This window comes from Ostrea edulis, chromosome 2, assembly GCF_947568905.1.
Source record: "Ostrea edulis chromosome 2, xbOstEdul1.1, whole genome shotgun sequence".
Classification (NCBI taxonomy): domain Eukaryota; kingdom Metazoa; phylum Mollusca; class Bivalvia; order Ostreida; family Ostreidae; genus Ostrea; species Ostrea edulis.
Window position 1 is genome coordinate 87,912,191 of NC_079165.1, and position 15,601 is coordinate 87,927,791.

Sequence of the window (15,601 nt, forward strand, 5' to 3'; positions counted from 1 at the left end):
AACCAGTTTCTGGACTCAGTGATAATTTTTACTGTGAAAGAAGGGAAGCATATACTATGTGTAGATTCTTCATTTCATGCAGTCAGTGGCAGATCTAGACTTTAGGGGGGGGGGGGGGGGGGTCTGAAAGGGGAAGGCATGGGAGGAGGATAACCCTCTCTCATTGGGGGGGGGGGGGGGGGGGGTCTTGGAAATTTTTAGAAAGATATCGTTTCAAAATGGCACATTTTGGACTGAAATTCTTGACGTTCCTTCTTCCTTTCATTTATAGTCACCACTTTATAGAATTTAAAGAACAAGAATAAACTTGACTTGTTGATTAAAAATAATTCATTTTAATGCATTTCAAAAATCTGAAATCCAGTGCAATCTGAGGCATCTTTACTGGATAGCTGACGACTGCATAATTTTCATATGGTGCCATTGTTTATTGCATTCGATATATCTCGCTAATCACTTGACTGACAAGAATGTTCTGGATGGAATTTAAGACGGGTGAATCATTTGCCATTTGGGTGTGGTGAATAAAAAAACTGAAGGGTGGGGGGCTCAAACCCCCCTTAAATCTGCCACTGGCAGTAAATGATATTTGTTAAGTATGTAAGGAGCCTCTCTTGCAAAGTCAAATTTCTCAGTTTCATCTCTTTTATACATATTAATTTATAGCATTCATGATTTTAAGTTCTTGAGATTTGACTCTGAATGGTAATTTCTTGAAGAACCGAATAGAAGGAATCTACAGTATTTGTACATGCACATGATGGCTCAAGATTTATGGAATTTGGTTTGTTTTTTTGTTTGTCAGTGATTTGTCACAGTATGTAATACTGTGTATAGATTTTAGGGTGTTTACATTCAGTTTTAGATGACTTTGATGAATTCAGTAAGAGACATTGAGAAAAAAGACCATAATTTTTCAAATGATATGTCTGTTGTGCTAACAATGGAGACAATGATTTGATGAGTAAAACACCTCAAATTGTCTGTTTTGTGAGAGAAAGATCTGATCTTGGGCCCTCTATCAGTGCAAATGAATATAGGCAGTTTCGTTCTCTTTTACATATATTGTATCATAACTCATTTCAGAAGGGAATAAAATTTTGCCCATTATCAGAATTATTCCATTTTCACAGACACTACATTTGCTAACTTCCAAACTGGTTCATCTGGTGAGTGTGGAATGGACATTGCTCTTGCGACTGACCCCAACAATGACGATGCTTGTCATCCAACTGAGCTGACCGGAAACAGGAAGTTCAACGTCGGAGCAGAAAACACTGTGTATTACCATCGACCGAGATTGTCGTGAGTCTCTGTCTGCGACTTATTCCCATAGATATGACAAATATGTTTTGATTTTAAAGGAAAATTTGTTTGAAGTGATTAATGCCAGCTAGTTTAGTATATGTGTGTATTGTATTCATGATCATGAAATCAGGTAATTGCTGGAATCATGTGATATTGGCAGACAAAAGTTTTAATGTTCTCAGAGAGTATCTTCGCTTTCCACAGAAAGGTCAACCCATCTGATTGTGTGGACATGGACTGTGATGGCCACAAGAAATGTTTGGTGAAGGACACAGATGGGTCCCTGTTCGGCAGTCCTACTACCATTGTGCCACAAGCTGAGTTTGAGTGGGACGGAGACCCGCGCCGTGGGCTTGGAGACTATAGAATCCCAAAACCCATTCTGACTGCCCCTGGCGGAGCTGTTCTCACAGTAGAACAGGTGGCGAAGTACAAAGGTGGGACTTTTGAGAAATAACGCTTACTCTGGTCAATTACTCATTGAATGTTAAGAGGTCAAAGTCAATCTCTACCCAGAGTTATCGTTCCTTACTCTCACTTACACCTCTGTCAACGTACGTCTCAAGGGTTTTACAAGATTTTTGCAAAATGGCACATATGCTCAAATAAAGTATGGTTTTGACTTCAGTTACAAAAATATACGTAAATAAATAAATATTGAGCAGATGTCAAGTCTTTTTGTGACACAAGAAGCATTGATTTGGGTTGAAACGTGGATATTGGGTAGTTCTATTGCACCAGGCCTATACATAGGTACATGAAGGATATATAGTAAGGGCTATTCCAGAAATAAATACATGGAGGGGGGGTCGGGAGGCACTTTTTGTATATACCAAGCACCCATTAAAAAAAAAATAAAAAATTGCCCCATGACCCATCAAATTGATAAAACTCATTTTACAATGACCCATCTAATTAAAAAAAAAACCTAACCAGACCCACCACAAAAATATTTTAAAAAATGAAAACAGTACAAATCTCGTGAGGTTTTCGGGACAAACATTCTAGTAGTCAATGACGCGGTAATGCCCGTGCGACATTGTATCACAGTAGTTCTGAAGAAACGATGTCACATCAACAATCAAAGGCATCTATGGCGGGAATGTTAGAAAGATTAGGAGTCCAAGCGATGCTATTATCATGAAATGGGTATGGATATGTTTTTCCACGAATCGTTCGTCTTCTAATGGAGGCCTCTATATCACCATCACACTGACTGATAAATATAACGCATCGGTACCCTCGCATAAATCAACCAAGGTTTGCCAATTTTTATTAGAAAACAGAATACCTATTGATTTCAAAATATTCCCAAGATCGATGCACTGTAAACTGTAATAATCTACAGAGTTCGCCGCCATCACGTCCCAAGGGACCCTACTAAACGCGCCTCTAATTTGAAGAGTGCCATAATGGAAATAGAAAGTTATGCGCTACAAAGAGCGACAACTCGAATAGTTCTATGTTACTTCCGATTTCGAAAGCACGTTTTTAATTTTCCGTCCGACGTTTTGTAACCAACACGACAAGAGCGACAATAAAAATATTCTGAAAACTCAACACCCACGTGGCACAAAATTAAAAAACAATAGAAACTACCCACTGCCCATAATAAAAAAATTTTGAACAGTCCAACCACGGACCAAATAAAATATGAAAAAATACGACCACCCACACAAAAAAATATCGTTTAAAGTGGCAGTGCAACTTGCAAGTGAAAAATGCATCATCGGTAGCTTATGACCCCTTTTGCTTTGTCTTGTAATTAATATTGTTGAAAATTTGGCAAATAGCATTTTTAACCCCCCAGTCCATACCCCACTTTTCTTTAAACGTTAAAAATCCAGCTAATTCAGTGAGGAAGAAATGTCACTACCATATTTCGAATTTCCTCTAGACTATATCAAATTAAATACCGCACTGCTATCAGTCACAGATTGACACTGGTAGGGGTATGGGGACCTGGTCTGTGAGTGTAATGGAAAATATTCTGATGAAAATAAAGATTCACTCATCATTCTGAAATGTATAAACATTGTATTATTGTATACCACCGGTACGTTGTGAGTACGTTAATAATGGGAGTTATCTTTCCTTGGATATCTAAATCAATCAAATACTATATGAACACGGGCAATTGTCGTCCATGTTTGACCTCAGTATAATTTATTCATGCATAAAATGTATTAATATGTCACTCTTTGTTGCGTATTTCACCGTTAAGTAAATGTTTACATATACTCGCTCTGCTTAATTGCTTCAATCTAAAAGGGATTTTCTGGAATGTGCCTAATCACGTGAGATACGCTAAATATAGCTATTTTAGATCCGAACGATCAACTTCGCATCATTCCTAGGCTCTAGGTTTATCCATACTAGCCCGTAAAAAATAGGGTGGAACCTCGTCCCACTTTTCCTGTAGAAATAAAAATAGAACATGACGCGCCACCTAGCGAGCGTGGTTGTTGCTAACTGTTGGGCTACATTGTGTATATTACTGACAGGTGTGCTGCGAGACGATACCTGCACATACAACAATAACCAGCAGGTGTATAAGTGCACCGACTACACATACAGACAACTGACCATCGAGAGCATGGACGCCGACACAGAATTACGCCGTTTGTCACCAGTGGCTATCTTGGCATGGAATGGCAATGGAGACGGGTTTATTGATCTGATTAACGGACCCCAGGACCATGGCTGGTGTGCGGGTTACACCTGCCAAAAGAGATTGTCCACATTCCAGGCTATCGCCGCTTCTGGTCAGTGTTACTAAATATAAACTCTAGATTTTAGTAATGTTTTCATATTGCAATTCATCTACATCTACCATACAAATGTGCTGTGTGTATATACCATACAAATGTACTGTGTGTATGTACCATACAAATGTACTGTGTATATATACCATACAAATGTACTGTGTATATATACCATACGAATGTACTGTGTGTATGTACCATACAAATGTACTGTGTATATATACCATACAAATGTACTGTGTGTATGTACCATACAAATGTACTGTGTATATATACCATACAAATGTGCTGTGTGTATATACCATACAAATGTACTGTGTATATATACCATACAAATGTACTGTGTATATATACCATACAAATGTTCCATGTAGATATACCATACAAGTGTACTGTGTGTATGTACCATACATTAAGTGTACTGTTTATATATCATAATGGTTTTTTATTGATATTGTAGGAAGGAACTACTCTTTGTACTTCAGTAGTACTGCACCTCAACACCTCCGACTAATGATGCTCAATACTCCGTCCTCAGAACGCATCCGAGTAGGTGCCTACAACAGTAAACCTAACCGACTAGACGTCTTTGTCAATGGAGAATATAAACTTCCTAAGAATGGTCAGCTGGATTCCAACAAAAATCTCATTCTGCAGGCACCCACTAGTGTCAATCAGTACAATCCTAAGGTGGATACAGATCCCTGTGGCACCAATTACATGGACCGTGACTGGCAGGAAATGCAGATCATCGTCTGTGGTGGGGATGAAGTGGAAATCAAAATGTCCCCGCAAATTGTCGTGGGATTTAATGTTCCCACCATGACTGTGGACCAATTCTTTGGACCCAATCTCTTGAACAATCTGGCCACGTTCTTGGGTATTCCTAGTGACAAAATCCGTACCATGCAGGTTCAGTCGGGGGTCAGTCGCCGTAGACGATCCACTGGAACTAACACTATGTACTACATCGAGGTCGGTAACCCCCCATGCACGGACATTAATTGTACGACTGTGGTCAGTGCGATGTCTTATACTGACCAACAGACCCTGGCCTCCAAGATCATTAATCAATACCAGGTCAGTACCGCATAAGAGAATAACATGATGGGTGATGAACGTCATTGTAGGCTACTTTCTGTTTTGTTTCCATGTGAAAATGTGATGAATTATTAAAAACAAAAATATGTTTTTTAAAACAAACATCAATATGATTTAAATTTACTGATTGTGGGTATTTATGTAATTTGACCAGTCTGTGTGTTTGTCGATCTGTCTGTCTAGTTCTTGGTTGAGGTAAAATGTTTTACAAAATAATATGTCTAAAGGTAAAGTCCGTTCAAACTTACCTGTAATGTGCTCGTACTGTCATGTCAATGAAATCTGGTACAATAATCAAAAATAAATTGATCGACGGAAAACTATGCACATATTTTAAAATTAAGGAGCAATTTGGTTTTGAAAATTATCTTAATAAAGTTAGAAATTTTGATTTTAGAAGATCTATCTGTAAATTACAGATATCTGCCCACAAATTAATGATTGAAGTTGGTAGATATTCTAATATTATTAGGAATGAAAGAATCTGTAACAAATGTAACTCCGGTTCAGAAGAAGACAAGTTCCTTTTTTTTCCATGAAATTTGTTGCTGAAAGAAACCTTTTTATGATGTTGTAGGAAAAAATATATGGAATTTAAAATTAGAATGATGAACAAAAATTCATATACATTATCAATATTTTGTTCAAAAGAGGCATCTATTTCAATCCTATATAATTGGGAATCTTATTTTGATATATGCAATTAAGTACAGTGACAATTTGCTTAATTAAATATGTGTCCTGTAATCACTTCTTTTTCTTTGCTGATATACGTATAGATTTGTATGTATTTTCACGCTGTCCCTCGAGGGCCCTTGATTGGAAATAAAGGGGATGGTGGAATCCCATGTTAGATGTTGGGTTACAGAGAATGTTTAGTGAAGCAATTAACGTAATTATCCCCTGATAGCTTTCAAAAGTTAAAATTGTTTTTGTTGAAATTTCTACTCATTTGTGTTCCTTTTAGCTCGGCAATCTCTCTGACATCTTGAACATCACCATCAATGGTGTCGCTGTGGCCGAGGCCTTACCACCGACCTCTGACCCTAACTGGGCCAAGGTTGTGGAGTCTTCTGACTACGTGAATACCATCAAGGTCCCTACAGTGATGGAGTTCCAAACGGAGATAACTGCAGGAACAGAGGGCAATGCCTTCCCAGTCCAGCCGGTGTTACAGTTCAAGGATAGCAATGTAAGTATACTAGTATAGTTACATAAAGCCCCGGGGCAGAAGTGTTGTTAAAGATACAGTAAAACAGTTATAGCAAACCTACAGGGATAGCTAAAAATAGTCTGTTATAACCAAACTTCACAATAAAACACGGTTATAGCAAACCAACAGGGCCAGCTAAAAATAGTCTGTTTTAACCAAACTTCATAATACTGTAAAACACGATTATAGCAAACCTCCAGGGCCTGCTAAAAATAGTTTGTTATAACCAAACTTTGATATATCCAACAAGATTTTTTGTTATTTTCCTTTCATAGGGGAATTGGTGTCACTTCACAATGAGCATGAATTTGTTCATTACAAGCTTGTTCGTTATAATAGTGTTTTACTGTAAAGGGTAAAAATTGGTAACAAAGTAAAGTTATTACTAGATATAGGCCCCACTTTGTTGTTACCATGACTACACATGAATTAGAATACTGTGTATTTTAAAAGACCAAGCTTTTTGGACCAATTTATATCTTCTTTTGGCTGAAATGTTGTTGGTTTGGTTTTTTTGTCTATCTAAAAACAAATTTTCTACAATTATGAATAATGTTATTAAAGGAGGGTTAAACATGTGAAGAAATATTAAATTAATGTGGGATTTTGTTCTTGGAAAGACATACTAAAATATTTTGTATAATAATGCAAAGATATTTGAAAAGCTTTTGATATATGACAGTTAATGAAAATAAATGGTTTTAGTATTGTAGTAAATGATACTTTTAAGCCTATTCCAAGAAGTATTTAAAACTAATTGTTACAAAACGCAGAGTAAGCCAGGGAAAGATTGAGTTCCTACCGCGATGTAACGAACAAGGCATGCATGATTGTTTTATGTTTGTCTTTCATTTTCACAGCAGCCTGGTTCGGTAATGATTTGTTCCTTTGGTTTACTCCATGTTTATGATCACTAACAGGGATAGATGTGTAATAGTTTTGTTGTATTTTGGCATGACAACTAGTCCTTGTTACCACCAATAATACAGCCCTGGTGTTTATATACTGTTGTATATATTATCCTCCTTATTGTCAAGTATATCAGAAACAGCAAGTTACCCCCCTTTGTTCTACACTGCTTTACATTTATATGACATCGATCAGTATAACAAATGGGAGTGTTTATTATCTTCAAGTATTTAATGCATGGTTTTGGTATTATTACATGGGAGTGTTCATTATTTACAAGTATTTGATGCATGGTTTTGGTATCAGTACATGGGAGTGTTTGTTATCTACAAGTATTTGATGCATGGTTTTGGTATTATTACATGTGCTTCATTTACTAATCATGAAGTGTTAATTTTTCCTTGTATATTTAGCATGTATCTTTTCATGATTTTGATTTCCATGTGAAGAACCTTTTAGTGTAGCTATATATACATTCAAGAATTTGAAACACAAACATTTTTATGACCAAGTCAGTTTTCATAATAAATGTCTAAAATTCTAAAAATTAAATACAGATACTATTATAAATAATGTACATTTTTTAAGAATGGGATAAAGAAGTTGCTGTAATGATTTAGAATTGACACTGGTATTTAATGTTTTGTGTTGATAGGGAGACAGGGTTACCTTGTTAGGAGCAACAGCTTACCCCTGGAAGGTCGAAGTCAGCTTAAGAACAGGAAGTGGAAGCAATTCATTGGCCACACTGGTCGGAAACACCACTATGTCCTTCATCGATGGCTGGGCAAATTTCACCGGTCTGGGGATATCCCACAGCGGAACAGGGTGAGTAACGCCAATCTATACTGAAAAAATGTTGAGCTGGCAAAACATCACAAAATATTTTTTATTTGTAGGAGAAATCAAAATTCTTATATCAGATGCCAACAAGTAGTAATGATTAAATGAGTTCAGATACTGAAATGTTGGCCAGGGGACGGATGACAGTTCTTTTGCTATATAGTTTGTGATTGGTTGATTTTATCTGGTGCTTATTAGACTGTGGGGTGGTTGCCCCATCCGAGTCCAGCTTCACTTTTTACAGATTGTGATTGTTTGATTTTTTTCAGGTACATTTTAGACTTTAAGGTGATCGAACCATCCGAGGCCAGCTTTACTCTTGCCTCCACAGCTATCAGTGTCGCTCAGCGATTACTGACCTCTTCTGTGACCTACACGTCCCCCGACGTCTACCAGGGTAGCTCACATACCATTAATCTGGACATTCGAGACAAAGACACTGGAATTGTTTTGCCAGACATTGCTTGGAGTGTAAGTTGGTTGGTTCTATGTTGTTTAACATCCCACTCCGAAAACTTTTCACTCATATGGAAACATTACCATTGCTTGTGAAGGACTGCAAAATTTAGGCATTTACGGCCTTCGAGCAGGGAGGGATCTTTATTGTGCCACACATGCTCTGACATGGGGGCCTCAGTTTTTGCGGTTTCATCTGAAGGACCGCCCCATTTAGTTGCTTCTTTTTACAAGCAAGGGTTACTGGGGTCTTATTTTAACCCGGATCCCCACGGGAAGCAGGAGTGGAAATACATGTAGTGATGAATTAATGCTTAAGTGGACATATATATAAGATAGATCTGTCGTGAACTTCTGATTTTCATGAATGATGACATTTTTTTTTTCATCATCATATATAAGTATGATTGGGAAATACTTGAGAGTATTTTAGTATCGTGAACCATAAACATTACGCACTTTAGCTTTTGACCGAGTCCTTTAAAGTTGGAAAATATCCAGTTTTTATTGTACTGTTGTTTATGAGTGACATGGATTATAAAGATCACATAAAAACTACAGCTTGGATTTCATTTACATTTTCATAAGATAGATATTTGATTGAATAACTTGCAAAAATTGATTAAATTTTTTAGAAGCATGTTGTTAGTGCATGGTTAATTAAAGAATTCAATGCTTTCTGTGTTAGGGCCTAAATTGGTACGTCAACACCTCCCTGGTGTCTGGACTATCCTATACCGGATCTATGTCCACCAGTACACCGTCGAAAGCTTTTGATCCAATGTCAGGTCTTGTGATCTTGAATGACCTCCAGCTTGACACCATTGGTATGGCTCACGTGAAATTCACAGTGTACTCAGTGCCAGCCCAGTATTCCCATGAAGTCATTCATGAACTGACCGTCTACCCAACAGAGGCCCAATCCGTTACCATAGACACCACTAACACCATTAATGTGAAGTTCGATTTAGACTTTGCCACATATGGTAACACACAGTTTGGGGCAGTGGTGTTGAATTACTTCCAGTCTAGATACCATTACATGAAGATGTCCAACCTGCAGGTCAGCCAAGGTAGGCTAGAAGTTACAACACAAAAAACAAAGTGAAAACAGTACCAAGTAGAGCTGGATTTATTTTTACAGGATATATTTCAATGATTTTACAACCGCATTGGATTGTTTTATGTAGCATATGGTTAAAGTTTAAATTTTGCTTATTTTTCACATATTCCCCACAAAATCAAATCCTCCTTAAACATGAGAAATTGTAACACGTATCATAAAGAATAGAATTGTTAAACTTCAGCTACAAAATCCCCACAGACTATATTTTTGCTTCCACAACTTTATCGTATGAATGTAGTGATCTAATGGTAAAAGTCACTCCTCAATGCTGAAACGAAATTTATATGTTGAATCATTGACAAATTGTAAAAGTCCTTTGGTCACATGAAATCTTGCCCTAACCAGTGGATTGTAAACTTTTTGAACAGGAAGTGTGGTAGTCACTATCACAGTATCCGGCAATTCCACCACAGTATTGGAAGTGACTGAGGCCATGTGCACCGCCATTAAAGATGGCACCACCTTTACATACGGAGGAACCACTGTCTCACTCAAGAGCTACATGACAGTGAATGGAGCTAGCTATTGTTCTGATGAGGTAAAATTTTTATTCTTAAGAATTCATCGATCTGTTAGGTATTGTTTTTGGCATTAGTCATATTTCTTCCCATGTAAAGAACAATTAGCTAATTATACGTACTATTATCATAATTGTTCATTTTATTGTTTCTGTAAATTACCTTGATTATTAAAAATTGCAACAACAAAAATCCTGAAATTAGAAGACAGCTTTGGTCCAACAAAAATCTTGTACTTTTAATAAAATAAAAAACAACAGTTTAATCTGAAGTCAGCTGCTGTAACTGTCTTTACAAAAAATGTCAAAAATATGGGCTCCATTAATGGTTCTGTACTTTTATATCTATTATGAAATGCCATGCACTTTTAATGTAAAGACTATTTCAGATCCAATAATTCATCCTGCCCGGCTACATTATGGTATTAAACAAACATCCACACACACCGCTCGTCCCTCTGATTTCAATCAGTAATTAATGCAGTTTTTGAAAACAAATGATGGATTTTCTCGAAATTTATGGAATTATTTAAAATGTGGAATTTCCTTGAAAAAAATCTATTATGGATTATAGATTTATTTCGTTGCCTATAGGCATTAAATTTGTATTGATTCGACATGCTTTCCAACTTAGAACAAAATCTTTATTGTCCGCTGTTTGTTCTTTTCCTCCACACCTTCCTGATATGGAAATTGTCTTCTCAAACTCCACACCTAAATTGTCTTCTATTTTGAGCATGCAGGGTAAACTTGCAGAAATGATTACATATTAACAGTTGGATTATGTCTGTTGTCATACTTCAATTATTCTGCAGAATTCTTTATTGTAATCTCCCTATAAACAATATAAAGCGTTCATTAGTTAACTCACAGGAGGAAATGTTTGTAAAAATTATTGGCAATTTTAGTCCAGCGCAGAGACAGACAAGGTAGAATGAGCCTGTTTATGTTTGCCGCTAGCTATCTAAATGACAAGTGTATACATTAACGCAATGTTTGACATACATGGAGAGGGTTTTGCCAACAGCTTTTGCGTTTTGTTGATCTGTACAATTAAGTTAACTTTCATATCATTTATATTAGAAATAGAATTTTCTACTAAACAGAACAATGTCTTTGGCATCTATTGGCCAGAAATAAGAAATGTGTCAAAATTTGTTGTGGAAAAAAAATGTGGACAATTATGGATGCTATTTAAGAAGTAATTATAGGCAAGGTTAACTTAATAAGGATTCAGGTAGTTGGTGTTTTCATTGGTGGGGAGGTTATGTTGAAATATGTGGTGTTGAATAATTGCAATTACTAATTCATTTGTGGATGTCTTGGGGATTAATCATTGAAATGGTGGTGGTGCAATAACACAAGATATTGTAATTCCTCCACTGTTCTGTATGACATATATCATTAATGATAAGATTTATAATTATGAAATACATGCATTGCATACTGATTCTAACCTTTACATGTAATTGATAATACAGCTTTGATATGGTAATTAATACATTATTTCATATTTACTGTAAAAATCTGAAATGTACTAGAAATATCTATGAAGCACTGTTGGAATAAGGGAGTGATACAATACTGTATTGATACATCGATGCAACATATCGCTGATGACGGCTTATACAACAATCTGAAGTACATGTTGTGACATATTACATGCCCATGACCACACACCTACACATGATTCTTTACTCATGACAAGTCTGTTTTTCAGGATGATGATAAGGAAAAAGAAATCAGAGCACTGATGATCATCGGAATCTGCATCGCTGTTCTCCTCGTCATTCTCATCGTTGTTGCTGTTTTGGTCTGGAGACTGAAAGTCTACCCCAAGACAAAGACGCACAGTAAGTTATCGTCATCATTACCATTCTTGTTATCATTGTCATCATGAAATATGATACAATGAGACCTGTCTAATGGGGTCCACTAATGGGAGACCTGTCAGACATAGCAGGTTACTAGATTGAAATATGATACAATGAGACCTGTCTAATCGAGCCCACTAATGGGAGACCTGTCAGACATAGCAGGTTACTAGATTGAAATATGATACAATGAGACCTGTCTAATGGGGCCCACTAATGGGAGACCTGTCAGACATAGCAGGTTACTAGATTGAAATATGATACAATGAGACCTGTCTAATGGGGCCCACTAATGGGAGACCTGTCAGACATAGCAGGTTACTAGATAGACATGCTCAAGTCTCTATGTTGTTTTTATTACTTAATAATTTTATCCAAATTTTACTGTGTTTCAGAAATCTAAATATCTGCTCTATACCATACTTAATGTCACCAAACATATTAACAAAAGTATTAAAGAGAGCACTGATTATTAAACATAGAGACTTGAGCAAGTCTAGTTACTAGATTGCAAAGTGTAATGTTTTGGGGGTTGGTTGGTTAGAATAGGGTCAGATTTGACTGTGATTCACAGGTGTTGGATTATAAAGGTTTGACTATACGTATTTAACTATACCATGGAAATGTTATGACCTGGGTACCACTAAACAGGGTAGTCGCATGCAGCTCTGTCTGTGACACCAGTCTATAAACCTATCAATGCCATTATATTGCTGACAGATCAGATGCAGTATTTATTCTGCACTGCATAGAAATTGCTCTGCAGGCTAATGGCTAAGAATGATTTATGCTTGTTACAATCTTGCCTTTTCCGGCTGTTTTGCATAATTTGCATGTTTCTCCCCCAGATTTTCTGAAATGAATTGCTATGTGATGGATAGAAAATTCTTGGCCCATGCCATAATTAGATACTATGAAAATTCCTTGAGGGTGCATTAAGCTGAGGGGATGGTATTAGCAAGCTGAAAGGATTCATTTTTATAAATTAAGGCATTGTCTATTTAATACTGATATTCAAAACTACAAAATCAGGAGATCATATCCTTAAAATGTCAGAAACCATTCTGTTCAGTTGACAGAATCACTATAGCTCTATGGAAGTTCTGTGGAACTTCTTCATTATGATTCTTATGGTCTGGAGTATGTGGTCACCTGTACAGTCAGTGCATGTTTTTTAATGTGCAGTATGTTCAATTTATCAATGTTTAGGGTCGCAATGTAAACAAGGTAGGTGAAGTAATTTTTCGTGGAGTACAGAGATATAATCTTGTGTTTTCCTGCAGTGCACTTAGAGTGGGGCCTAGGGAAGAAACTGCTTGTTGTTGGAATGATTTATGCACTGTACTGATCAAAGATATGGCCCTTACAAATCATTTGGCTATCATCTATAATTACAACTTAAGAGTCAGCAAAATTAGGCTTAATATGTGCAATATCAAAGATATGAAAGCCTATTTTATGTCATTCAGGAGCAAGTTTTGCCGGACGGCTACCAGGTAACCATGACTGCGATCCTGTGTTTTCTACTAATGGGAATTGATGTACTAACGGTCCATTCTCTACAGAAATGTTCCATTTCTAAATTAATGCTTATATCCATGTGTCTTAGGTTTTTCCTCTAATAATACACACTTGCCAGTTGTTGGCAAAACCTTAAATCTGTTTGTTCCACTTGTGATTAATTAATATTGGTGATATGACTTAAATGTAATATGTTAGAATGGAGAGTGGGCTCTGAACAGAAAACTAACGATGTCCTCTATAATGAAAAGCTGTGTATTTGATCATTAATGTAGAGGAAACAGTCTTTTTTTTTTTATGCCCCTATAATCGGAGACTGGGGGGGGGGGGGGGGGGGGGATATAGATTTAGGTCCGTCTGTTTTTCTGCAAAAAATTTTATCCTCTGCCATAAGTTTTGAATGATTGGTGATGGGGCTTTCATATTTCACATGTGTATTGACCTTGTGAAAAGACTTTTCTTTGGGTACCAAAGATTTTGATCTCTTGACCTTGGGGTTACAGGAACATTAGTTACTTCACAAAGAAGTCTTCTTGTTGTTTTTTACTGAAATTATCAAAACTTTCTGTAAGTGAAAACTCTTGAAATTGCTCATTCCTGAATACTCAATGCTTTGTTGGGTATGTCCTGGTATTACACTCGCTTCTTACCACTGCTACCCAGGTTCCATCCTCACTATTGCCAGTGATTGTGAGAGAATATGGGTGGTCACCCACGCACACAACTGGGTTTTTTCCCCAGGCTTTCTAGCTTCCTCAAACAAACCAGAATAAGGACCAGCCCCATTGAAAATCCCATTCTACTGGTTGATTTAATTACCATCCAATCTGAATCCAGTTTTAGTCATTGATTTATTCATATCTTAATTATATTTTGGTGTTTTACTAAAGTATTGCACTTAGGACTACCCGATACCACCAAAATATGCTTACTGATACACAAGTCATTCCATCACCTCATCTAAAGCAGTGGTTTGGTTTACATGTACATGTATTTATGCATTTGTTTGTTTATTCATTTGTTTGTGAATATATTTATGGATTGGTTATGTTTGTTTATTCATGTGTGCATTTATTTTTTGTGTGTGTGATTTATATAAGAAAAAGATCAAAAGATCAATTATTGAAAAAATCCAGTATCATATATATGTAGGTTTATAGGGCTCTTGGATGTGAATTCAATTTATCCATTCATGAAAAGATCCAGGACTTACTAGGGGTGGGTTGGATTCCTTAGTTTGTGATACAGATCCAGGACTTACTGGGGGTGGGTTGGGGTTTCTCATTATGTGATATAGAGCCGCTGCTTATTGGAGTTGTGTTGGATTTCTCAGTTTCTGGCATAGATCCAGGATATGGGTTGACTTTCTCAGTTTGACATAATCATGAACATTGGTAGATATGGGGAGCTTTGATACGAGTTTTAGTCTCTGATTGTTCTTGTTTAAATTGATTGCTTACCACCAGCTGTTCTGTCTCTATGTAGGAATGCACTCAGACGGAGATGCGGTGTACATTGGTAAGGGCAAAGGAACATTCTTCTTTGAAGACAGCTTCTACAGACAGGACACGTTTAACAGCCTGAGGACAGAGAATTCGTTCCTAGAGGATGGTCAGAAACCTCCCATCAACACCACATTCTACGAGAAGAGTCCCACTGGCCCTGCCCTGAGCCGCCACTTCTAAATAATCCACTGAATGATGTGGAGCTTTGTTAATCTTTTTCTGATATTTATATTACTTTGCACAAAAAAACTTATCTATATCCATGGAAAATATATCTGCAAATTTCAACATGGAATTAGTGAAGTACATTAATTGCTCTTGTTTGTTGTTTTATTTATATTTATTCTGACACGTACTCTTTGTCTGTGATATATACCCTGTGATAAAAAATTATCATTTTGTTATTGTTGACAATCAATTGCAAATTTGTAGACAATACTTTTAATAAAACTCTGAAGTTGAA

At 36.6% G+C, this 15,601-nt stretch overlaps 1 protein-coding gene across 6 annotated transcripts in view; it reads left to right on the plus strand.

The window, feature by feature from the left end:
* Positions 1 to 15,601, plus strand: part of LOC125681419 (fibrocystin-L-like) — a 56,685-nt gene extending 41,084 nt beyond the window's left edge. Inside the window, exons 53-66 of one of the 6 annotated variants that reach the window (XM_048921496.2) lie at positions 1,134 to 1,305; positions 1,513 to 1,745; positions 3,813 to 4,073; positions 4,534 to 5,153; positions 6,142 to 6,366; positions 7,952 to 8,124; positions 8,409 to 8,610; positions 9,284 to 9,668; positions 10,090 to 10,259; positions 11,147 to 11,167; positions 11,959 to 12,091; positions 13,322 to 13,339; positions 13,582 to 13,608; positions 15,119 to 15,601. In XM_048921496.2, coding sequence (XP_048777453.2) covers positions 1,134 to 1,305; positions 1,513 to 1,745; positions 3,813 to 4,073; positions 4,534 to 5,153; positions 6,142 to 6,366; positions 7,952 to 8,124; positions 8,409 to 8,610; positions 9,284 to 9,668; positions 10,090 to 10,259; positions 11,147 to 11,167; positions 11,959 to 12,091; positions 13,322 to 13,339; positions 13,582 to 13,608; positions 15,119 to 15,318 — 2,840 coding nt within the window. In that variant the 3' untranslated portion in view covers positions 15,319 to 15,601. The remainder of the gene's footprint in view (positions 1 to 1,133; positions 1,306 to 1,512; positions 1,746 to 3,812; positions 4,074 to 4,533; positions 5,154 to 6,141; positions 6,367 to 7,951; positions 8,125 to 8,408; positions 8,611 to 9,283; positions 9,669 to 10,089; positions 10,260 to 11,146; positions 11,168 to 11,958; positions 12,092 to 13,321; positions 13,340 to 13,581; positions 13,609 to 15,118) is intronic. The other 5 variants (XM_048921498.2, XM_048921497.2, XM_048921500.2 and 2 more) reach the window with 5 other exon arrangements.